Source organism: Lissotriton vulgaris, chromosome 5 (genome assembly GCF_964263255.1).
Source record: "Lissotriton vulgaris chromosome 5, aLisVul1.2, whole genome shotgun sequence".
NCBI classification, from domain to species: domain Eukaryota; kingdom Metazoa; phylum Chordata; class Amphibia; order Caudata; family Salamandridae; genus Lissotriton; species Lissotriton vulgaris.
This window is the reverse complement of record NC_141693.1, coordinates 1,560,204,764-1,560,230,847: the sequence shown is the minus strand read 5'-3', so window position 1 is coordinate 1,560,230,847 and position 26,084 is coordinate 1,560,204,764. Positions and strand designations below refer to the sequence as shown.

At 45.6% G+C, this 26,084-nt stretch overlaps 1 protein-coding gene across 1 annotated transcript in view; it reads left to right on the top strand.

The window, feature by feature from the left end:
• CHD8 (chromodomain helicase DNA binding protein 8) overlaps positions 1–26,084 on the top strand; it is a 911,220-nt gene that overhangs the window by 295,320 nt on the left and 589,816 nt on the right. The window contains exons 9-10 of the mRNA XM_086919771.1: positions 462–663; positions 21,087–21,224. Of these exons, the coding sequence (XP_086775897.1) occupies positions 462–663; positions 21,087–21,224 (340 nt within the window). The remainder of the gene's footprint in view (positions 1–461; positions 664–21,086; positions 21,225–26,084) is intronic.

Genomic DNA, 26,084 nt, shown 5'->3' with positions numbered 1-26,084 from the left:
GTGAAAACATTGAATCATTGTTACGCTACCTCTTTGGGGAATCTCCTCCACCCTTTCCCCTCTGTTTCTGCTTATCCATAATGAGTTGACATTCTCCATTCCCATGCTGAGGTTGTCATTTGGCTTCTGATTTGGTTCTCGCATATTTCATAGGTCTGGGAGATTTTGTGATAATATGGTTTGCACAGGGTGAAGGTTTCTCTCTTTTTTTGTTGTATGTAGTTATTAATTCATTTATTTTTGCATTGCTCAAGTAGTGCATAAGAAATATTGTAGTCTCTCAGCTAATACTTGCCCTGCATCTATCAGATAGACTCCGTTTTAAAATCATTCTCTCATTCTTTTCCCTCTTTCTCTCCTCCATACATACACTTCAAAGGCAATGTGTTTACCACATTACAAAAGTCACAACAAATTCAATATGGTTTTCTGGTAACTGACTCTCTTTCTGCTTTGTTCAGTTCATACCTGCACTGTGAGTGGGCTACAATTGAACAACTGGAGAAGGACAAACGCATTCACCAGAAACTGAAGCGCTTCAAAACCAAGATGGCGCAGATGCGGCACTATTTCCAGGAGGATGAGGAGCCATTCAATCCAGACTATGTGGAGGTGGACCGCATACTTGAAGAGTCTCATACCATTGACAAAGACAATGGTGAAGTAAGTGAAGGGACACATTGGCTACTGGGCCTTTCCTTCATAGATTAGGGTTAACAGTCATGGTACGCATGTAGTAGGATCCTTGGGGTGAAATGAAGATGATGTTGAATTCTCCTGACTACTTGCATTTATAGTCATTGGCTGCTGTTTCCTTTCTTCAGCCTTGCGTTTATTTGTATAGTTTTTTTAGCAGCTGTAAGGCATGAAACTGCCGGAGTGCTATACAGGACACAAAAAGGGCAATAAGTATGAGCAAGAATTAAGTACATAGAGGTAAAAATTGATGTACTGACTTGGGTACATATGAATGCCAGAAACAATCTAGAACCATAAAGTGTTTGTACATAGATACTTAAAGGCATTGGTAGATGATCATGAATAACAAAAGTGTGTACATACAAAGTATCAAGCATCTGAGAGCAAATGGATGCAACAAAATAATATATCGGTGTACATGGATGTGAGGTGACTGGTAAATCACAAGTAATCTTATATAACTTGTATTTACAATTGGCAAGAATAACTGGTGCAATCACTGCTCTCTCCTCTCGTCGTACAATGCTGATCCTTGTATGTGATTGGTGGGGAAAGGAAGAGACTGAACGGGAGACTTGTGGCATGATTTAAATTTTTGATGGACTGTGCGTCGTTCTGCCATGACGTGCAGTCCCCCTGTAGGAGGGACTGCCCATTCAAATTTATAAATGACCGTCAAGCAGGTGGTTATTTGTAAAGCATGGGCAGGGCCTGCCATCACAATGGTTCCTGTACATGCATATTGCTGATTGGTGGCAGAACTGTGTCAGGATGACGCAACACTGCACCAAAAAGTTTTCCTTTTTTTTTCCAAGAAAGAAAATACTGAAACTGTTTTTAGGTCTCGCCTCTCAATGCGCATGCTCATTGAGCAGAGCGAGACTATAGGGGCTTAAATAAGCTTTACCTAGACTGGCAATTGACTGGCGATTTGATGCTGTGCCCGTGCGCTTTTAGGTCAATGCGCAAGCGCATTGACCTAAAATGCGCGTGCACATCATCAAATCGCCATCTGTTCCCCAGCAGCACTCCTTCCACACCTTTGAAGTGAAGCTTAGCTTCACTTCAAAGGCCCCTGCTGCTTCACACCCTCATCGCCGCTCTCCCCGCTCCGCCCCCTCCCCTGCCCGCCGTGTCGCATTTCTCCTCCCCCCTCCCCTTCTCTGTCTTCACTCCGTCTTTAAGATTCATAGCATTGGCAACAATTAATGTCATCATTCTTCAACTCCACTGCACTCCATTATTTGCTGATGGAATTTTGAACCACTATCCGGCCAGTCCACTGAACGTAATGGAAAGACTAAGGCACCTTGTTGGATTTGGCCCTTTGTTTTTTAAACGCGTGTAATTTTGGCTCTCCCCGCTCCGCCCCTCCCCTACCCGCCGTGTCGCATTTCTCCTTCCCCCTCCCCTTCTCTGCCTTCCCTCCGTCTTCTTTTTTTTAACCACTCCGCCCGCTCCCCTGCCCGCTGTGTCGCACTTCTCCTCCCCCCTCCCCAACACTGTTTGAGGCTGGGAAAAAGCTGGTGTCCGCTTATACTAGTGCCATTGAATGTCGTGTCCTCTGAACTATTTTTTTAATTTAGTATATGAGCATTTCTTATAAGCAGGATTCCACATCCCACTTTTAAAACCTCAGACATAATCTCGATCACCCGCACGATCTATTGTTTTAATCAAATTGGTCCTGCACTGTTTCTGCCTATGCTCTCACAGTAAGGTAGAGACTGTATAGCTTCAACAAGGCCATGTTAGATTTGTAAACACTTTATTTCATACGGTGTGTTTCGATATCGCTGCTTGTATTCCCCCTGGCCTAATCTCGATCCCCCACACACTGTGTCATTTTTAGGTCTCGTGACCTACAATGCGCGCAAGCGCATTGAGGGAGCGAGAATTCAAGTCGGCAAAATCCTCGTCAAACCAAGGGCTTTCAGCCGCGGTTTTCATGAAGTTCACGTGAATCACGTGAGCAAACAAGCACGCGCATTCACAGCACATCAAAGGGCTTCTCCTCCCCTAATTATTCATGGACGGCCGCAGGCCGGCCGTACTTTCAGTTTCCTGCCGCTCACAGCACATCAAAGGGCTTTGCCCAGCGTGCGCTCTGCGGCTTCAGTCCAGTTGCCTCTAATATAGTGTGGTTTTGGTCGCCTATATTGCTGTTCGCCTTGTGATTATTATCTGATTGCTAGTTCTGGTATTACATAATCTTAATAGTGCCCACTAATTTCATACATTGTCTCCAGGAGCTTGCTATGCTGTTAGGCAATTTGATATGTCCACTAGCACGTGAGTAGCTCGGTAACCACGACCACAATTCGGCTCTCCCGCCACTAGTTTGCTGCAGGAGGCTTCACTCACACAGCCCTGCCAGGTTTTATTGAGAGTAATGACTGCAAATTTAAAAGTGTGCATAAATCTCCGATGAATTAAGCCGAGATAGACGAAACATCATTAGCAAGGCAGACAACCCCTGCTTGCAATGATAAATCTCCGGGGAGGCTTGGCGTGGCTACAACCTGACGAATGTGAACATTGGCCGAGACGGTGGTTTATAGACAATATGGAGGGGAATGAGAAATGAACTCTTGTACTTCGAGAGTGGCTTCTCCCAAGGACAGCGCGTATTAGATGCAGCTTTTAAATTCTGGGCGCTGCCTGAGCGCCCAAGGCCAGCAGCCTGAATAAATGCACAAATACCGCCCATAAATCTCACGCCATATGGCTCCGGCTGTGCTAGAGAGCAGAGGCGGTGCAATAAAGACACTGGGAGGCGCAGTAATTTAACTGATCTCTCTTCACATTAAGCTCTAATCTCGTTTCTCATGGAAAGATGAACGATTAGCGGCTTTGTTTAATAAAATGTTTTCTATGTTGTCGATTTTGGCAGCTCTCTTTAGCCACACAGAGGAAGTGCAGTGTTTAACTTTAGAATCACACGTCAATTCCTCACATGCTTATACAAGTTTGTTGTTCTGTTGCCATGTTCAATTTAGTACAAAAGGTCTTTAAAATATTGTTGCAATTAAAAGAGCGTACTATGCTTTTAACCCTATCTTAAGAATTCCGAGCTGTGTCGTGGGGCTGACTCCTGCAAGATCACAGCTTTAAAAAAAAAAAATGCCTTTCTGCATTTAAAATTTTGATAATTTCACCCTTGGGTGAGCCAGGGCCTGGTGGTCTTTATTTAATATATTTGAGGGTCTCGCAGTAGGAAAGTTGGAGCTATTACAATTACAAATAACAATGCCTTTTATTTTTGTTTACATTTTAAAAACATAAAGGGCTTTGTCATTTACAAAACCAATAGCTCCAACTTTCCTACTGCGAGACCTATTGGCAACGCCAGTGCTTGTTAATTAAGTTTGTCTGTGCCGTTTCTGCATAAGCTCTCGCTTACGGTAAGGCAGAGACCTTACAGCTTCAACATTGCAGTGCTACATTATTAAACACTATTTCATACAGTGTGTTCAGCTTCGGCACTGCTTGGATTTCATTTTATCTCCCATGGCCTCCCCACACCACCTCCCACCCATTGTTGCTTAACTATGTCTCTTCCCCCCTCAAGGGCGCTGGGACATTCCAGTAGGGTATGTTTCTAGTCGCAATGGGGTCCTTTCGCAGACCCTCCTTCCCAGGGGGTATTGCTAGGGTATCTTTTCTACGTGAAGGAATCTGCAGCTAGTAGTCTCTATCAGATGTACGAGTTACTTACCTTCGGTAACGATGTATCTGGCCCCCCAGTTCTGGAACAGCCTCCCACTTTCTATTCGTTCCATCCCCATTTACACTCACTTCCGTAAGGCCCTCAAAACTTTCCTCTTTTCTCAGGCATTCCCTTCTTAGTTCCCCTGGTTTCCCTCAGTGAGCTCTGATCAGGTCCCCAGCGCCAGGAAGCTGCTTGGCCGCAGTGCGCTCTATTAAATACTTTTTTCATTTTATTTCATTTCATTCACGGACCTTTCACACCTGATACACACCAGACCATTAACACCATCCGGGAGCAAAAGCAACAAATTACAACATTCACAAAAAGGGACAAGGTACACCCTACTTCAGAAAGAGAAAAAAGTCCAATTTTAATGCACAGTCATCAAATCCGCAAGCACACACACACATACTGGTTGGATTTGGCATGATGGTGAGTGATGATTCAGTATATACAATTGTATTAGCAAGTTATTTCACGAAAATGAAATGCACTGTTAATACTTCAAAAGACAAGAAACTGAACCATTGACTCACAGCTCGTGAGCTGTAAAGCCACGTCAAGGCACCAACCTCTTTACAGGCCATTCATACACCTTTCATACGTGTGACACATACAAAACATTCACACCGCGAGCCATGGGCCCATCACATTACAACATTCACATCAGCAGACAGCGCCATTCAAGGGCCCAAAACTTTCACACACCCACTTTCCTGACACAGCAACTACACAAAGTGACGGACTGCGTGGAGTGGCACTCGGCTAGCAGTGTGTGTAGTGACCAACAGAAAGTAAATACTCATACACCGCCAGCTGAGCGCCAGTCCACCCACACCACCATTTAAGCACCAGTCCACACACACCACCAGCCAAGCAAAAATCCACACACACCGCCAGCCAAACACCAATCCTTGCACTCTGCCAGCCAAGCACCAGTACACGCACACCACCAGCCAAGCACCAGTCCACGCTCACCGCCATCCAAGCACCAGCCTGCACACACCGCCATCGCATTTAGAATTTAAAAAAAAAATAACACAAACCAATTGCACATACCTACAAATCTGCTAACACAAATTCTAAAACTAAATACATTGCACTAATGCCAACCTTGAAACAGACTAAAAATATTACAGGATACAGACCAGGCAGTTCACTTTACTGCTCATGGAAACTCCCAAAGCTTCTTATGCGTGTGGTACGATTTAAAACCAGCTGACACACACAATCCAGGATTAGGACAGTCTGGGCAGTACATACGAGTCTCCCTCCGCACGCCTCTTCGCCAACAGACTCTACATCTTCTAGTGGGAAAGTCTTTTGAGGATGTGAGAGGAATGTATTCAGGAAAGTGGCGATCTTTCAGTCTAGCCACATCCTCCACCACAACTCTAGAAACACTTGCCTGTTCCACTAGAACAAGGCTGCCTATTATAGACTCCTGAAACTTAACAAAAGGCATCTTTGACTCAGGACAAGAATTCTGGAACACAACAAAAGCATTAAAGGTTGGCAAGTGGAAAAGATGGATAGCCAACTTCTTATACCAAATAAAAGACTTTCGAAGAGCTGCATAAGGTTCTAACCTCTGATCTACTCTGTCAACACCACCCCTGTGCCTATTATAGTCTAAAATGCAGACAGGTTTGCGCACTTCAGCACCCTGACCCCAAACAGGCACAGGTGCAGTGCTTTCATCATGGATGGTAGTCAGCATGTACACATCTCTCTTGTCTGAAAACTTCACAGCTAGAAGCTCCTCACATCGCAATGCACTAGACTGTCCCCGCACAAGCCTTTTGCAAACAAGTTCTTTTGGGAAACCTTTACAGTTACAGCGCATTGTGCCACAAGCAACAGTGCCCACTTTGGCCAATTCCTACAACAACCGCACACCAGTGTAGAAGTTATCTACATATAAACGGTGTACACCCTGAAATTACAGACAAATCTAGTCCCACTGTCACAGAGCATATACAGTTTAATTCCATAGCGTGCCCTCTTACTAGGAATGTATTGCCTAAAAACCAAGCGGCCCTTAAACAATATCAAAGACTCATCTACTGCTATTTCTTTACCAGGAGCAAAGATCTCAGAAAAACGATCAACAAATTGATCAAGGACAGGCCGAATCTTAAAAAGACTGTCACAATCGGGGTGATCTTGTGGCAACGCTAAACCATTATCAACAAAATGCATCATCCGAAGCAGAAGCAAATAGCGATCACGACTCATGACTGCTGGAAATATAGCTGTTGCCATCAAGGGACCAGTGGACCAATATGAAGACATTGCTGGCTTCCTTAGCAAGCCCATCAAAAAAGTTGTCCCTCAAAAACTGTTCTGCATACAAATTAGTTTGCTCCACAATCTTTGCCAAAAGCACATCGTCCATAACAACTGAAAAAAATGTATCGGCAGAAAATTCTCAGTATTCACTCTACTCCCTGGAACACAGTAAAATCTGGCAATGCCGGCTGCACAATGCCAGAGGCAACCCAGAGACCATCCCTATCGACGGGAAGTGCAGCCGTCCCAGCCTGCAGCCCAGATGCCTCTTGCCGCACTACATCAACGGGAAGCCTAGCAGCCTCAGATGCTTCTTGCTGCACTACACCAACTGGAAACCTAGCCGCCCCAGATGCCTCTTGCCGCATTACACCAATGGGAAGCCTAGCAGCCCCAGATGCCTCTTGCCGCACCACAGCAATGTGAAGCCTTTTGGGCGCAGCCTGCAGCCCAGATGCCTCTTGCCGACGTACATCAAAGGGAAACCTTGCGGCTCTAGGCTGCAGCTCAGATGCCTCTTGGCCCACTACCGGCACATCAATGTCCTCCTCTAACACAGGCACTTCATCAGCACTAGAAGAAGCTTCATCATCCGATGATTCCATGTGAAGAGAAAACTCACTGCCTGAATCTTCTCCACCTACCTCTGGCTCCGAATCGGAGTCAGTCTCTGAACCCTGATCAGAGGAAGACTCCAAAAAGCATTCCCACAACCTGCTGAGCAGTAATCCTGCGACTAGCCATTATCCTTACAAAGAAAGAAGACTGCACAAACAAACTAACAACAACCAACACTGTGCAAAGTAAGTAGTAAACAAGGTAAGGCTTTCACACAACGATATATACACTCCAAAACAATATAACTCTTACCAAAGATAGCTACACTCACCACCACCTAGTCTGCTGAGACACAGCAAAAAGAAATATCCCACTAGAAAGAAAAAAAAAGTACACATTAGACAACAAAGTACACATCAAGCACTAATGCAAAAAAGATTTTGACAATCAAAACACAGAGCCAAACAAACTGCTATAACTACACCTTTTACAAAAACACATTCATCTAGGGAAAGTAGTACAAAATACATTCACTTACCAAGCACATGCAACTCCCCAAGCTGCAAAACCAGCAGTAACAGAACCGCAACCTACAACAATCCAAACAGCAAAAGCCTTGAACTAGAATGATATAGAGAAAAAAATGACTACTACATTTCACAAACAATATAACAATTAAAAATATAGCACACACATTTGCCAACCAAATGGACATTCAAACAGATGGGCCTTCAAATAGGGATTAGGGGAGGTTTTCCACCAAGACACTGGTTATATTTTTGGATGTTTTTTTCTGCCTGCCCCCTTTGGTGCCAGTCGGTCTTTTTGTCCTTACTGTACTCCCTCACACAGGGGCAGTAAGGACAAAAAAAGACCGACTGGCACCAAGGGGGGGAGGGCAGTAAAAAACATCCAAAAATATAACCACCTTTGGAAGCGAGCCTTGCCCAAGGGCTCACTTCCACAAACTACAAAACACAATCCCTAGGGCCTAGTGGGCCAGAAAGGCCAATAAACTGGAAAAAATGGGCCAATTCGCCCCAAGGGGGGTGGGGGTGGAGCAGAAAAACATTCCTAAAAAATGTCCCCTCTAGGAAGCGTACCTTGCCCAAGGGGTCGCAGACATTCTAAACAAAAAATCCCTGGTGCCTAGTGGCATTTTTCTGCTCCCCCCAGGGGGCAAAAAGGCTGAAAAAAACGGACCTAAATGATGTAAATCTACATTTGCCCCCCACCTGGAAGTGACCCTTGCCCAAGGGGTATCTTCCATTGCAATGAAAACAGTACCTGGTGGCGTTTTCTGCTTCCCCCCCCAGGGGCAAAACGGGCAAAAAATCGGGCCAATTTGCCCACCGGCGGGGGGGACGGGGGGGGGGGGGGGGCAGAAGAGGTAAATAAAAAATGTAGCCCCCACCTGGAAGTGACCCTTGCCCAATGGGTCACTTCCTACATTTCTACAATGAAATCCCTGGTGCTTGTGGCGATGTTCTGGCCCCCCCCCCCCCCCCCCCCCCCCGCCTCCCCCCCCCCCGGGGCAAAACGGCCGAAAAAACGGGCAGATTAGCCCCCAAGGGGGGGGGGGGGGGAGTAAATCAAAATTAATGTTCGAAGCATATGAGCGGCAGATCCTACATTTAGCAATAGATCGCCACCTGGTGTTGGGCTCGGATGATTGCAGGTTGTTGTCTTCTTGGAAGAAGTCTTTGTAGTCATGAGATAGGTGACTCCTCCCTTGGACAATAATGCGCATGGTCATCGACTCCATCCTCGGATTGTTTTTTTCCGCCACTGGGTTCGGGTGAAAGTTTTCCGCTCCGGCTAGAAAAGACTTTTCGAAGCGAGAAACTTCAAACAAACTTCTTTCGACATCAAATACACTTTCGACATCACCAGCTACATTCCAGTGCGTCGACGGGGGCCGTTGGGCCCATCGGCGCCGTGCGGCCTACGCCTCATGGACCGAACTCTATTCAAGAGATGCCCGGTATGTCGAGCAAAATTCCCTCATAGCGACCATCACGAGGTTTGCAACCTCTGTCTCTCGCCAGAACAAGACGAGTCGACCTGCGCAGCCTGTGCCTCCTTCCGATCGAAGAAGACCATCCGGGATCGGAGGGCCCGTTAACACGAAATAAGGAGATCAGCACCAGCACCGGAGGCCATCTTTGGGGAGGAGATCGTCGAAGAAGACGTCTCCGAGGACGAATATCCAATCTAAGATATCTCTGAGGACGAGGCTCCACTCGGCGCAGAGGAGGACTCGCCTGATCTCCAGAATATATCGGGGGCAGAGGATTCGGACGATTCGATTCCATCTCGACAACCCGTGAGTACATCTGCCCCTGCACGACAGACATTACCCAAACAAAAGGCAAGGGTCAGCACTCCGCCCATGGGGCCCATTAGAGACGACATTTACCCTCTAATGCCCCGCCTTCGGGCCCGGCTCCGAGGAAAGAGAATACGCCTTCCGGTGCCTTGGCACCGAAGAAACACCATGTGCCAGTTACACCTCCTCCATTGGCACCGAAACATCCTTCGACACCGAAGGACTCGTCGGCACCGAAAACAAAACACCCTTCGGGGCCCAAAGACAAGGACACTTCGGCACCCGTATCATCGGTGCCGAAGCCAAAACCTGTACCAGACCCGAGAGCTTCGAAACCTTCCAGTTCTAAAAAACAAAGATGGGAAGCCAGTTTCTGGCGCCACAGGCCCAGCAAAACCTGTCTCCACGCCAAAAACTCTAATAACGGTACCAAAGACCCCAGATAAGACTAAACGACCTTCGGCACCGAAAACATTGCCAAAAGACTCAGTTACTCCTAAAGCAAAAAACACTAGACATCCTCTATCGGCTCTGAAATAATCGACGCCGAAGAAGATTATAGAAGAGAAAGAACTGTTTAGACCAGATCCTAGACAGAAAAAGGTCCATATTAATCCAAAAACTGGACATGTGGAAGCAATTCCTTATAACAAGCACTGGCGTTGCCAATAGGTTTCGCATTTGGAAAGTTGGAGCTATTGGTTTTGTAAAGACATTTTATATTTATATATTGTTATTGACAATGCCAATAACGATATATAAATATAAAATGGCAACGCCAGTGCTTGTTTTCAGTGCACTAACTTCTTTGCCTCCTGCAAATAATTTACCAGCCTATTCCATATTCTTGAGCCTTGCTTACACATCAATCCGTCCTTTATTCTACTCTACACACAGTTCCATCAGTCCATCTCCTTAGAAACTTGTGTCAAGAGCCTCTCGGCTCCTCCACACATAACGTGTATACTCGTTGTTACAGCTGATTGCTGGTTGAACACTGTACTCTCTCGCTCCTGCTGTGAGTCTCGAACATTAAAGGGGCAGAGGTGCAAAGTTCATTATTCTGAAAAATGTATCTTAAAATACCAGCATTGGCAAACAAAACTTTCAATCTTGTGAACAGCATAAAACCATATTTTTTGCATGTTTCAATATCTTCCGTAGGTCTTCATAACAGGGCGGGGGTTCTTACTTTAAGGCTTGCTCGTATGTCCAGATAGTTATGCACATTACATATTTATTCCGCTTCAAAATGCCTTGGGAATTGATGCCTTTGAATATCAAGTTGGTGGAAGGCATTTGCACGACTGTGTAATACTTTTGTATATCATAAATAAAATACGGTAGTTCACTTTTTGTGTTCATTTGTATCTCATAAATAAAATTTCACTATTTGTCTACATATTACTTTCAGGTAGGCTCTGAATTGCCATTTGTCCGTAAAGTAATATTTTTAATATTCATTATTTTAAATGTAAATACAGAACTGCTGGTACTCATGTTCAGAGTACCTATTCACTCATGAGAAGTGCAGTTCCTTTAACTAAATGTACTGCAGCAGTGCTGAGAGGCAAAGGTACTCCGTACCTGCCCATTCAAAGTACTGCTTCACCGTATAACTGGCAGATAGCCAGTCTGTCATTTGCTTTTGGTGGGAAGCTGGTTGTTGGTATGGCAGGTGATGCAGAGTTAATTGGCTGCAAAGTTGAACTATGCTGTCACAGGGCAGGTGTACTCACCGAGACCCACATTGAGGCTGTTACAGTAGTCATGAGCATGCTGGATTATTGTTTTATGTAGAGTGCAGTAAATTTCCATGGTTTGTACAACCTTAAAGTGCGTATGGAATCCAAGCCTACTATACAGTTGTAGGGTATTTGCGGAGCAGAAGGACTGCGATCTCTAGGTCAATCATGTTGTAAAGTGGCAGGCAGATGCGCGGAGGGAAGCCGGATGGGGGCGGGAGAGCCTGGTGGGGGGGCGGGAATGCTGGCGGATTGCGCTGTGTGCGAGCTTGAAGAAAAGAAACGCACGGCAGACCCAGCAGGGTGGCTGTTTTCACCGAGGTGTTTCAGTGACATTAAAGGCACTGAGAGCAAAGCCGCAGCCGTCTCTGATGCCGACTGTGTTCCGAAGTGGCAAACATCCCCCTTGTTGACAGCTACCAATCGCCTTTTTAAGTGTGGCAGACAGATGCGCGGAGGGAAGCCGGATGGGGGCGGGAGAGCCTGGTGGGGGGGGCGGGAATGCAGGCGGATTAGGGAGATGCGCGTGCTTGTGTGGTCACGTGACCCGCTTTTGTGGTCACGTGACTCACATGCACTGTGAAGAAACCGCAGTGGTTTGACGAGTCGATCAAGCCCTTGAATTTTCGCCTATTACATTCGCAAGCGAAACCTAAAAAGAGACCAGCAGACACACCACTTACACCTGTGGTTCCTGCAAAAAAGGACTGTGCAACTTCTCCAATGCACCCTTCCTCTCCTTCACCTTCCTCCTCTCCTATTACTCCATATGTGGAATCTATAACTTCTCCTATTCAATCTCCTGCATCACCACACCACACTGACGAGGAGTATGATTTAGGTGGGGGGATGATGTTCCAGAGCCACATACATACCCTTTAGATGAGGATATCAACACAGAATATCCCAAGGATGATGATAAATATCATTTTGCACCAAATAATGCACCAGACATCCCTGATCCTCAGTACTACCCAACAAAACCTTCCCCTACAGAGGATAGTATTGGGTTTAATTATTTATTAAACAGAGCTGCACTTTACCATGGGGTTCCAATGCACTCTGATGCTATTAAAGAGGATCTTTTGTTAGACACTTTCGAACAGTCGCAAAGGTCTACCCAAATATTACCAATGATCCAGGGAGTCATTAAACCTGCTCCAGAGATTTTTAAAGATCCAGTACGGTGTAGGGTGCTAAACCCTAGAATAGAGAAAAAGTATAGGCCAGCACCAGCTGATCCAGTATACATTAAGGGCCATCTGCCATTAGACTCCTTGGTAGTGTCAAATGCACGCAAAAGGGCCAATTCTCAAACTTCTTGGGACACACCCCCACCTGACAAAAAGTCCAAAATTATTGATGCGTCAGGGAAACGAATTGCTGCACAAGCAACAAACATATGGCGCATAGCAAATACACAGGCTTTACTCTCACGCTACAACAGGGCTCATTACGATCAACTAGAAAAGTTAATGGAACACCTACCAGATCAACACAAGGATCTGACAGCAGAACTTTTACTGGAAGGCAAATTAATATCTAATGCCTCAATTAAATGTGCACTAGATGTAGCTGACACAGCATCCATTGCAGTGAACGCTAGTGTTATTCTCAGGCGTCACGCATGGATACGCATTTCGGGTTTTAAGCCAGAGGTACAAACTACCATCCTAAACCAGCCCTTTAATCCGAACCAATTGTTCGGGCCGGAAGTAGATAATACATTAGAAAAGATGAAGAAAGACACAGACACCGCTAAGTCTATGGGGGCATTACAATCCACCCAAACTAGAGGTTCTTTACGCCGCTCCTCTTGTAGAGGAGGCTCCAAGCAGATCGGCGCAGACACAACATCATCTTTTAAAACACACACACAGACCTCCTCTAATAAAGGCTATTTTAGAGGAGGATACAGAGGCAATAACAACAAGGGAAGAGGTAGAGGTAGTAAAACCAACCACTCCTATTCCACTCCTAAACAGTGACTTCCCTCTGCCTCCCCTACAGCATTCCACTGCTGTGGGCGGCAGACTTTCACAGTTCCTACCTGTCTGGAACTCCATCACAAAAGACTGGTGGGTAAGACAAATTATTCAACATGGCTACTGCCTAGAACTCACAGCAACCCCCCAAACATACCAGCCAGGCAGCGTCCAATGTCTGCAGAGCACATAACTCTGCTTCAACAGGAAGTTCTAGCACTTCTACAAAAAGATGCTATTCAAGTAGTTCCGTTAGAGGAACAAGGAACAGGAGTTTACTCCCTGTATTTCCTAATTCCAAAAAAGGACGGGACATTAAGACCAATTCTCGACCTCAGGCCCCTCAACCACTACATACAATCAGATAATTGTCACATGATCACTTTACAATAGGTACTCCCATTACTACAACAGGGAGATTTTCTGTCCACCCTAGACCGAAAGGACGCCTACTTTCACATTCCAATACATCCTACGCACAGGAAGTATTTAAGGTTTGTCATACAAGGACAACACTGTCAGTTCAAAGTCCTTCCATTCGGGGTCACAACAGCACCACGAGTGTTTACAAAGTGCTTAGCAGTAGTGGCAGCACATCTCAGAAGACAACAAATACATGTCTTCCCCTACTTCGACGACTGGCTCATAAAAGCAAGATCGTACAACCAGTGTGCACAACACACAAAACAAACAATTCAAACACTGCACAACTTAGGGTTTACGATAAACTACACCAAGTCGCACCTAGATCCTTCGCACGTTCATCAATATCTAAGAGCTACTATAAACACATCGGTAGCTCTAGCGTATCCCAGTCACGCCAGGATTCAAAGTATTCAGAATTTAGTCTCCCTTTTTTAATGACAGCACTCTCTACAAGCCAGAGTGTTCTTGAAACTAATAGGCATGATGGCGTCTTGCATTTTATAGTTCCTCACGCAAGACTGCAAATGCGCCCACTACAAGAATGTCTAGCACAACAGTGGAATCAGGCTCAAGGTCAGCTCACAGACCTGGTGTTGGTAGACAGCCGTACATATCGCTCTCTGCAATGGTGAAACACCAAAAATTTGACAAAGGGACGGCCAATCCTAGATCCAGTTCCACAGATAGTGCTCACGACAGATGCATCCCTCACAGGATGGGAAGCCCATCTCTTGCATTATACCACACAAGGTCAGTGGAACAATCAACAGAAGGAGTTCCACATCAACCATTTAGAGCTATCAATTTTCCTAGCTCTCAAGACTTTTCAAGTACAAATTCCAAAACAAACCTGTCCTAATCCGGACGGACAATATGACAGCCATGTATTATGTACAAAAAACAGGGGGGGACACACTCTCTGCAATGTCCCAACTTGCACAGAACATTAGGAGATGGGCCATCCCTCAAAACATACATCTGACAGTAGAACACCTTCCAGAGATCCACAACCAGATAGCAGACCTGTTGAGTCGCCAGTCACAACAGATTCACGAATGGGGGTTGCACCGCCAAGTTCTTCAACCATTCTTTAAAATGTGGGGGCATCCACAAATAGACCTGTTTGCCACCCACAAGAACCCAAAATGCCCAACCTTCGCCGCCAGGTTTCCACACCCACGGTCGGAGGGGAATGCAATTTGGATGACCTGGTCAGGCAGATTTGCGTACGCTTTTCCGCCTCTCCCACTCATTCCACTAGTAGTACGCAAGCTCAGACAACAGTCTCTCAAACTGATACTAGTGGCCACCACATGGGCACGCCAGCCGTGGTTCACCACGCTACTAGATCTCTCATTGGTTCCACATCAGAAATTACAGTTTAAGCCATCCCTCTTAACACAGAACCATGCAGAAATAAGGCGCCCAGAACCAAGCAACTGAATTTGGCGATCTGGCTCCTGAAGTCCTAGAGTTTGGTGACTTTAATTATATTCATACAGTCTGGTGATAAGTTTAAGAAGCTAGAAGACCCACTACCAGAGCATGCTATGCTGCTAAGTGGAAACGATTTGCAATATACTGTAACAACAATCACATTGATCCTTTGGATGTTTACATCCTAAATATCATTTGCTACCTTCTACATTTACAAAGGTCCAATTTGGCTTATTCTTCCATACGCCTGCATCCAGCAGCAATTGCAGCATATTTACAAAATAGACAACATCTATCTCTCTTTAGAGTACCTGCAATAAAAGCATTTCTGGAAGGATTAAAAAGAATAATCCCACCTAGGTTACCACATGCTCCAGTATGGAACCTAAATGTGGTCCTTACAAGACTCATGGGACCCCCTTTTGAGCCATTACATAAGTGTGAACTGCAATTCCTAACATGGAAAACTGCTTTCCTTATTGCCATCACCTCTCTCAGAAGAGTTAGTGAAATACAAGCATTCACAATAGAAGAACCATTTTTTCAATACATCCTAATAAAGTGGTTCTTAGACCCAATCCTAAATTCCTACCAAAAGTGATTACTCCTTTTCATCTAAACCAATCAGTAGAGTTACCAGTGTTTTTTTCAAAAAACGGACTCTGTTGCAGAAAGAGCTTTACACACCTTAGATGTTAGAAGAGCCCTACTATATTACACAGACAGGACTAAATCCTTCAGAAAGACAAAACAACTATTTGTATCTTTCTCTCCCCCACACAAAGGCAATCCCATCTCTAAAGGAGGAATTGCTAGATGGATTGTAAAGTGTATTCAAATATGCTATCACAAAGCTAAACGTACACTAACAGTTCCTCCTAGAGCACACTCCACTCGTAAACTAGGAGCCTCTATGGCTTTCTTAGGAAACATACCACTAGAGGACATATGCAAGGCAGCAACATGGTCTACAATACACACCTTCAGTAAACACTATTGTGTTGATGTGCAAGCCAAGCAGCAAGCTGCAGTAGGCCAAGTTATTCTTAAAACACTATTTCAGTATGCTGCCACGGATACAATTGACCACCGCTAGGGGAGACACTGCTGCACAATCGTTGCTAAATGTAGGATCTGCAGCTCATATGCCTCGACGGAAAATGCTACTTACCAGTATGCATCTGTTCTTGGCATGTAGAGCTGCAGAATCCTACATGCCCTCCCGCCTCCCCGGGACTTGTATCCGTTCCAGCACCAGGGCTCGACAAATCCACTCGCCCGCTCGCATTTGCGAGGGAGAATGGATGAGGACGAGCTATTTTTAGGTCCTACTCGCCCTTTCTGGCGAGTAGGAAGACAAACTAACTTTTGTTCTCTGTCTTTGAAAACGGAGCAAAAGTGACAAGATAACAAGATTTAAAGGCATTTTTATTGCTCACAAAGAGACTGAGCAATGAAGATGCCTTTAAATCTTGTTAACTTGTCATTTTTGCTCTGTTTTCAGAGACCGAGTTCAAGTAGTAGGTTGCAGTTGGGTCGAGGGGATTTTCCAAGTTACTAGACCTGCAGGACTAGTACAATTTTTCAGATTTGTCGAGCCCTGAGTACTCATCTTACTTAGATGCACACGCATGGACATCCTTTCTCTTTACTTCTACTAACTCCATCATTTCCCATCATGGCGAAAAACAATCTGAGGATGGAGTCGATGACCATGCGCAGTATTGTCCAAGGGAGGAGTCACCTATCAAGTGACTACAAAGACTTCTTCCAAGAAGACAACAACCTGCAATCATCCGAGCCCAACACCAGGTGGCGATCTATTGCTAAATGTTGTATTCTGCAGCTCTACATGCGAAGAACAGATGCATACTGGTAAGTAGCATTTTCCTTTTGCCCCCACATGGAAGCGACCCTTGCCCAAAGGGTCGCTTCCAATGCCAACAAAATGGCCCTAAATATATCCCTGGTGCAAGTGGTGACCCTGGAATCACCACTACACTGACGCCTATGGCCCGAGTCAGATTGGCCCACTGGTCCCATCAAGGTCCCCCAGTGCTCCAAAGTCCGAATTTACCGTGGGTTGACCACTCCAGGACTCCCAGACATTGCCTACAGCCTCTGCAGGAAGAGCCCCCTTCCTGACCCCTCTACCCCCCCCCCCCTCCCCCCCCCCAACCGCGAGTGGCCCGGTGAGGTGAAATCCGACCTCCGTCACCCCTGCATTCAGCTGCCCTGCGCCCTGGAGAAGAGCACCTGAGGTACACCTACGTCCCGAGCCCTCCAACTTCCCTGCCCAGCTGTGGGTTCCTCCTCAAAGTCTTCCTGGACCGCGCCTGCAGCTTAAAATTAAAACCTGCAATCCCCAACACAGGGCATCCTACACCAACAAACACCCTGCACTTGGCTGCCACAGTGGTTCTGCCGATACACCTTGTGTTCTAACTGAAATCCCCCTTTGCCCTGTGCTTTAGTCCACGAACTTTGTTCCCACAACCTTGTGGCCAGCTCGTGAGCAGCCACCAACCGAGGTCCCCTATGCCCCTTTGGATAACATTGGGCTTCAGCACTCTGCCGCCCTAGTGCTTCTGAAGATGCTTTGAGAGTGCATCCTCAACTTTGGGGAAACCTGGTTCTAACCCCAGAAAACCAACTCCCAAACCGAAGTACATACCGTTAAGTCGATAACCTTGTTTTCTCCCATAGGACTGCATTGACTGCTCTCTTGTGAAAATTGTTCTTAGTGTGGAGTTGGCTTGTATGAAATCTAAAATTGCATATGTACAAAAACTGATTTACTTACCTTTTGTCTAGGAAATTTCCTAGTGTGTATCTAGGCAAATCACACTGAGTAAACAAAGTAACATACATTCAAACTGTTTTTCACTGCTTAATTCTTGCAAAGTACTATTATACTTGGCTGTACCAGTACTGGATTGGTTCTAGAAAAATAAAACACAACTGAATAATATTTCTTTGCCAACAAATTGGTCTGAGTTCAATCTTTAAGTGTGTGACATCCTAGCTTGCCTGAGTGTGTACAATAAATGCTTAATACTACCCTTTGATAAAGCCTTACTGCTCGCCCACACTGCCACATTTAGAGAGTGAGGTGCTACCTACTTTACCTGTTACCTACCTTTGGGGTTCCACTGGACTATACCTTACTTTGGTACAGTGCATGCAGATCCAGCTTCCTACAACCCCCTTCTTTGTTCAAAGATTAGCTTTTGACATGCTCTCTTTCCCCAGTTTTCTGTTACTCATGCTCATTACTGTGTTTGGATGTATGATGGTAGAGAAGCACAAGAGGGTTCAACAGAGTTAAGGACTTCATTAGAAATATGTGGTTCGAGGCATGTGGGCTGCTGAATTCATATCTGTGCATAGATCGCCGCCTAGTGTTGGGTCCGGATGATTGCACATTGTTGTCCTGGAAGAGTCTTCGAAGTATCACAAGATAGGTGGCTCCTCCCCCGGACTACAGTGTGCATGGGCATCCTCTCCATCCTCAGATTGTTTTTTTCCGCCATTGGGTTCAGATGTACTTATCTTTACTCAAGTTCGGAAAATTTCTAAAGGCCAAAAGGCCTTTGGGGTCGCCGGTATTGTTACTTCGATCGGTGCCGAGTTTTTTGTTCCAGTTCTTTTCGAGCAGGACGTCGAAGAGAGCCGCGTGGCCTTTTCGACACCAGAGGCCCGATCGTCGATGGAACGAAGCCCGTTCAAACGATGCCCCCTTTGTAACTCCAAGTACCTGCACATCGATGTACACCCAGTGTGCAACAAGTGCTTAACACCGGAGCACAATGAGGACAACTGTCTAGCTTGTGCTCGATTCAGGTCGAAGAAAACGCTTAGACTCAGACGCGCAGCAAGGCAGACGATGGCGAAGCCAGCGCCCGACCCGGTGAATATCTTCGATGAAGAAGATGATGTCGTCGAGACTGAGGATCCGGAACTGCAGTCGGATCCAGGTTCGGAGCATGACTCTAACTATTATGAAGGCGAAGACGAGAATGTCGAGGATGAAAACGTCGTCAAGGTAAGGGACGACGTATCCCCCATCGGAGCCGTCGACGACGACTCGAGCGATGAACCGGGTCCAACAGTGGGTACGGGGCCCAGAACAGACACTGAAAGACTTCCAAGGGCTCAGGTCGAGGCATCGCCAGAAGGCCTTAGCCGAGATCATGCCGAACATTCTATAGCCCTGTGTCTCGGCCCGGCTAAGAATATATCAAACGAGCCATCGGTCGAACAACTTAAAGCGAAACCGAAAGCCATAGAGTCAAAATCGAAACCGAAACTGCTTAAGACAGTCTTCAGATCGAAAGGTTCGATCCCATCGGATTCCTCAAAGAAAGTGTTGACGACCCTGCGGGGTCGAAACTAAAGGGTGTCGAACCGAAGATCGGTGCGCTGAAGTCAATCACTAAAGTCAAGCACGTCAAACCGACGAGGTAGACATCGACGGACCGCGACACAAACAAGGGACTCGAGTCTCCGAAGGTTCTCGATCCGAAGCAACGTGTCGACAGGCCACAGCTCGTCAAAGGCCTCGAGCTGAAATCAAAAAGCGCCTCGAAGGAGCAGAGAGATCCCTACACACATTAGATGTCAAAAGGGCTCTTATGTACTATATAGACAGAACAAAGGATTTCAGAAAAACAAAACCGCTTTTTGTTGCATTTCCTCCACAACACAAAGGCAACCCCATTTCCAAGGCAGGGATAGCCAGGTGGATCGTTAAGGGTATACAGATTTGCTATGCTAAGGCTAAACGCACACTTACCATTCCACCAGGAGCACACTCCACACGTAAATTAGGAGCTTTCCTGGGGAATATTCCTTTAGAAGAGATATGCAAGGCAGCCACATAGTCCACCACACATACATTTATGAAACACTACTGCGTAGATGTGCATTCTAAACAGCAGGCAGCTGTAGGACAGGCTGTTCTCAAAACTCTTTTTCAGACTACTGCAGCTGGCACGGGCGGCCGCCGCTAACAGGAGGGACTGCTATGTAATCTATGCACAGATATGAATTCAGCAGCCCACATGCCTCGAACCGAATATGCTACTTACCAGTATGCATCTGTTCTTGGCATGTAGGGCTGCTGACATTCACATCGCCCACCCTCCTTCCTGGCGCCTGTAGCAGCTGTAGCATTCAGAATTACTATGTAGCATGGGCATCACTCACTGTATTACACTCCATCTCTGCCACAATGGCGAAAAACAATCTGAGGATGCCCATGCGCACTGTAGTCCAGGGGAGGAGCCACCTATCTCGTGATACTTAGACTCTTCCAGGACAACAATGTGCAATCATCCGGACCCAACACTAGGCGACAATCTATGCACAGATATGAATGTCAGCAGCCCTACATGCCAAGAACAGATGCATACTGGTAAGTAGCATATTCCTTACTACCTTCCATCAGCCACAGCTTTAGAGGCTAAGGGGTGTTCAGTCGGTCTCAGCATGTGATCAACAACAACATATGTTGCAAATGGAAAATGCTACTTTCCTCTAAGGATCTCTTTGATGGAGTGTTGTAGATTCACATGGACCTTTCCACCTCTCCTCCTATTGGAAAGAATAGGGTTGTTCCTTGCTTTCTTAAATGATCTTTCGTTAATTTAACTGCGTACATGGAAATCCTTGTTCCAAAGGATGGAAAATTCTCTACTTGTACTAATAAAGCATGAGGAAGGATTGAATAGAATGAAGCCGCAGTGGTCATACTATATCGCTTTGGGTTTTGCTGTGACTTGTAATGTACTGGGGATGTTTTCTTCCATCTCATGTTTTCTATCGTACTTTTTCCTTTCCCGTCTCTTCATGGGTTCCTTGGATCTTTCTTTTTTTTCATGGGTTCTTGTTTGTTATTCCAGGCGGTAATCTATTACTTGGTGAAATGGTGCTCTTTACCATATGAAGACAGCACCTGGGAGCTAAAGGAGGATGTGGATGAGCTCAAGGTGGAACAGTTTAAACGTATCCAATCGCGAACACCTGACATCAAGAGAGTAGTGAGTATTCCTGTCTGATGACTTTTTACTCTCTACATTGTCCAAGTTTTAATTGATTAGAATGCAGGGATTAATGTTTATCACCATATCTTAATAATTGACAAATGCAAGCTGGTTTGTTTTTGTTACAGAACCTATGTTACAGTGTCTCTAACACAGTAAGTATTCTTGTATTTACTCCTCCTGTTGAAAGATAATGTTCGAGCAATGTGAGATGTAGTTCACATGCTTTGCATTGCTCACCCTCTAGTGTTGTGTCCGGATGTTTGCACTTTGTTTTTGTTCGAAGAAGTCTTTTCCAGTCACGAGGTAGGCGACTCCTCCTTTCGGTGATAGTGCACATGGGCATCGGCACCATTGTTAGATTGTTTTTCTTCCGCCATCAGGGGATATGAATTGCTGCACTCTGGTTCGGTACGTTATCTCGGGTTCCCTTCGACGCGCAATCCACTACCCTTGACGGTATTGTCTCTCGATCGTGTTTCCCATTCTTCGCGTATCGTTTCGATCGGAAAACTCATGGAGGGCCGTTGGGCTTACCTGCGCTGGGCTCGCTAGCAGTCAGTGTAACGGACTCCATTCAAGCTGTGACCCGAAAAAGACTGCGACACGTGCCGATTGTTCAATCAAAAAAGACGCTTTGTGACCGTCAGGCTTGACGCCACGAGATGCATCTTCAAGGTGGCTCTGTACCGGACATCTTTGGCGAATATTCAGACTGAGAAGAAACACAAGCTCAAGGAGCCGAGGAACATAACTCTGTGTCTGAAGCGGACACCGACCTGGAAGAGGAGGAGCAAGTTACACCGGGTCAAGGTACCGTGCGTGCAGAAACGCCCTTGCCCCAACAACACAAGACAAAAAAGGCTCAGGTCCTTCCTCTGCTCTGCTGTTTAGAGCATCCTAACTGCTGGCCTGGCGCCGAAACGCAAAGAGAATCCTTCCGGCTCAGGACTGAGTCAGCCCCACACCGTTGTCGAAACGAAATCCTCGGTGCCGAAATCCAAGCATTTCCTGGTTAACGTTCCATCTTCGAAGTCTGAGTCTTCGGTATCGGAGAGTTCCGAGCCGAAACTTTCTAGACTGAAAACAACAAGTTAAGATAAAAAGACTCCGCCAGAAGATCCTCGTTGCGATGTTGCACCTTCAGATCTGAAACAGAAAGAACTGGTTATTAACCCAGATAATGGACATATTCATGCCAAACTGCCTGAAAAAAGAAAACTGGGCAAACAGGATGAGCACCAGATGCCCTTGAAGAAAAGTAATGTGGGTACTAACCCTTCACCTCCTTATGTTCCACCACCTTCACCTACTAATCCTCAATTACTTATAACACCCACTAATTCACTACCACCACTAACACCTGACCCACAGGATGATGAGGATGAGAATAGGCCACAAGATGTTTATCCATGGGAGGATTATGACACTGACCCACACATAGATACTCACCCTGACTTACACCCTTTCAGCCCATCACCACCTGACAACAATATAGGCCATGTTGAGCTTCCTAACAGAGCTGCTCATTACAATGAGGTGGAACTACATAAGGTGGCTTTAGAGGAGGACTTCTTGTTTGAGACCCTAAGTTCCTCTCAAACTACACATACACTGCCAATGCTTAAGGGAATGCTTAAACATGCAGATGAAGTTTTCAAAGATCCTGTAAGGGCAAGAATCTTCACGCCCAGGCTTGAAAAGAAATATTAACCCGCACCTACTGACCAGGCCTATGTCAAGGGTCAGCTGCTCTTAGACTCTCTTGTGGTTTCTAAAGCTCGCAAGAGGGCGAACTCCCAGACTACCGGTGAGGCTCCTCCTCCTGACAAGGAGTCTAAGTTAATTGATGCCTCTGGTAAAAGGGTAGCCTCACAAGCAGTTTATCATTGGCGCCTCGCCAATGCTCAGGCTTTGTTGGCCAGATATAATAGGGCTCATTACGATGAGTTAGAAAAACGTATGCAACTTCTGCCTGATTAGCATAAATCTAAGGCAAATGATAATATCCAGGAGGCCAAACTTTTCACTAATACCTCCATGCCTAGATGCAGTAGTCACAGCAGCGTGCGCAGTAAATGCCAGCGTACTGCTACACAGACATGCATGATTGAGAATTTCAGGGTTCAAACCTGAGGTTTGTCTCCATTGTCAACCAGCCTTTTGATAAGGAACACCTCTGTAGTTGACACCTTACTGGAAAAGATGAAAAAAGACTCTGAGGTTGCAAATTCCATGGGGGCTTTGAAGTTACCTGTGAATAGGGGTTTCTTTCAGCGCTTCTGTTAGAAGGGTGGCTCCAAAAATATCTCCACAGAAAATCCCTCTCCTCTTACAAGTGCAACAACCAATCGCCCTCATCAAGAGTTTATTTCGGAGATTTTAGAGGAAAGAATGGTAAGGGAAGAGGTAGAAGCAACTCCAAACGCACTTCCCCCGCAAACAACAAGCAGTGACTTCCTTCCGCTACCCTCAGATGGGGGACGTCTCTCTCAATTTCTCCCTGTCTGGAACACTATCACCTCAGACAAATGGATTTTACAAATTATCCAATATGGTTACTGCCTGGAACTTACAGACACTCCCCCAAACATTCCTCCAAGGTCACGCGCAATCTCACAGGAATATATTACCCTTCTGAAGGTAGAAGTTCTTTCTCTGTTAGAAAAAGTAGCTATGGAACCAGTTCAATTAAAATATCAAGGGGCAGGGGTATACTCCCTGTACTTCTTGATTCCCAAGAAGGACGGTTCTGTCAGGCATATACTAGACCTCAGAGAACTAAACCTATACAATCAGTTGGACCATTTTCACATGGTCACACTCCAGCAAGAGCTCCCGCTCCTTCAACAAGGCGACATTCTGTCCACTCTGGACCTAAGGACACCTATTTATGTATCCCAATACATCCTGCAACCCGCAGGTACCTCAGGTTCGTAGTAGCAGGATAGCACTATCAGTTCAAAGTGCTCTCATTCGGAGTAACTACCGCACCCAGAGTATTCAACTAGTGCCTAGCGGTAATCGCAGCTCGTCTTTGAAGACAACACATTCACGTCTCCGCATATTTGGACGACTGACTCATTAAAGCCAGCTCGCAAGAAAGCGGTCTACATCACTCTCACAAAACAGTGCAGTTGCTTCACAATCTTGGATTCACAGTAAACTTGTCCAAGTCCCATCTGCAACCATCCAACACACATGCGTACCTGGGAGCCACAGTAAATACACAAAAGGCTTTGGCCTATCCCATTCCTCCCAGAATTTGCAGCATGCAGACTCTACTCGGTCAGTTTCAGATTCAACACTCATTGCCAGCTCGAGTGTTCATGCAGTTACTATGGATGATGGTGTCTTGCATTCTTGTAGTCTCTCACGCAAAACTTCAGATGTGTCCTCTTCAGGAGTGCTTATCACGTCAGTGGAACCAGCCTCAGGGTCTGTTATTAGATCTAGTGTTGGTGGACGGCCGATTTGTAATATACTGCAATAACGATCAAATCAGCAGTCCGCTAGACGCTTCAGTTCAAAACTTTATTTGCTATTTACTAAACCTATAGTGGTCAAACTTAAAGTACTCTTCCATACACTTACATCTTGCTGCAATAACTGCATACCTACCGAACAGACAACATCTGACTATCTTTAGAGAGCCTGTCATAAAAGCATTTATGGAGTAACTTAAAAAAATCATTCCTCCAAGACTTCCACCTGCTCCAGTATGGAATCTCAACATTGTCCTCACCAGACTAATGGTTCCACCCTTTGAGCCATTGCATCAAAGTGAACTGCTATTTCTCCCTTGGAAGGTAGCTTTCCTCATAGCTATCACATAACTGAGAAGAGTGGGTAAGCTTCAGGCACTAACCATAGAAGAACCATTTTTACAAGTGCACAAAAATAAAGTGGTTCTTGACACTAACCTTAAATTTCTACCAAAGGTAATATCTGCCTTTCATATGAACCAATCGGTCGAGTTGTCTGTATTCTCCCCTCAACCAGATTCTGTGGCAGAGTGTTCTTTGCACACTTTAGATGTGAAATGAGCACTCCTTTACTATGTAGAAAGGGCTAAACCTTTCCACAAAACAACTATTTGTCGCTTTTGCTCCACCACATAAAGGCAATCCTATATCAGAATCCGGCTTTGCCAGGTGGTTAGTCAAGTGCATTCAGACATGCTATGCAAAAGCTAAGCGAACACTAACAATCCCCCCTAGAGAGCGCTCTACAAGCAAACTAGGGGCTTCTATGACATTCTTAGGAAATATACCCATAGATGATATCTGCAAAGCTGCAACATAGTCTACACCTCAAACCCTCACAAAACACTATTGTGTGAATGTGTTAGCTAGACAGCAAGCTAGTGTGGGCCAAGCAGTTTTACGTACACTATTTCAGATGACTGCAACAGCTGCAGGTTAACCACTGCTTAGATAACTGCTGTATAGTCTATGCAAAGCTTGTGATCTACAGCTCACATATCTCGGCCGGAGAGTGCTACTTACGCAGTATGCATCTGTTCTTGGCATGTAGAGCTGTAGATTCACATGCGCCTCCCTGAGTACCTAGAACTGTTGCAGTAATATCTTACTTGGATACATACATGGACATTTTACTAACTCCATTATCACCCTCTGCAGCAAACAATCTTAACAATGGCGCCAATGCCCATGCACACTAACACTGAAAGGAATAATCACCTACCTTGTGACTGGAAAAGACTTCTTCGAACAAAAACAAAGTGCAAACATCCGGACTAAATACTAGATGTCGTGCTATGCAAAGCATGTGATTCTACAGCTGTACATTCCAAGAACAGATGCATACTGGGTAAGTAGCATTTTCCTTTCCCCA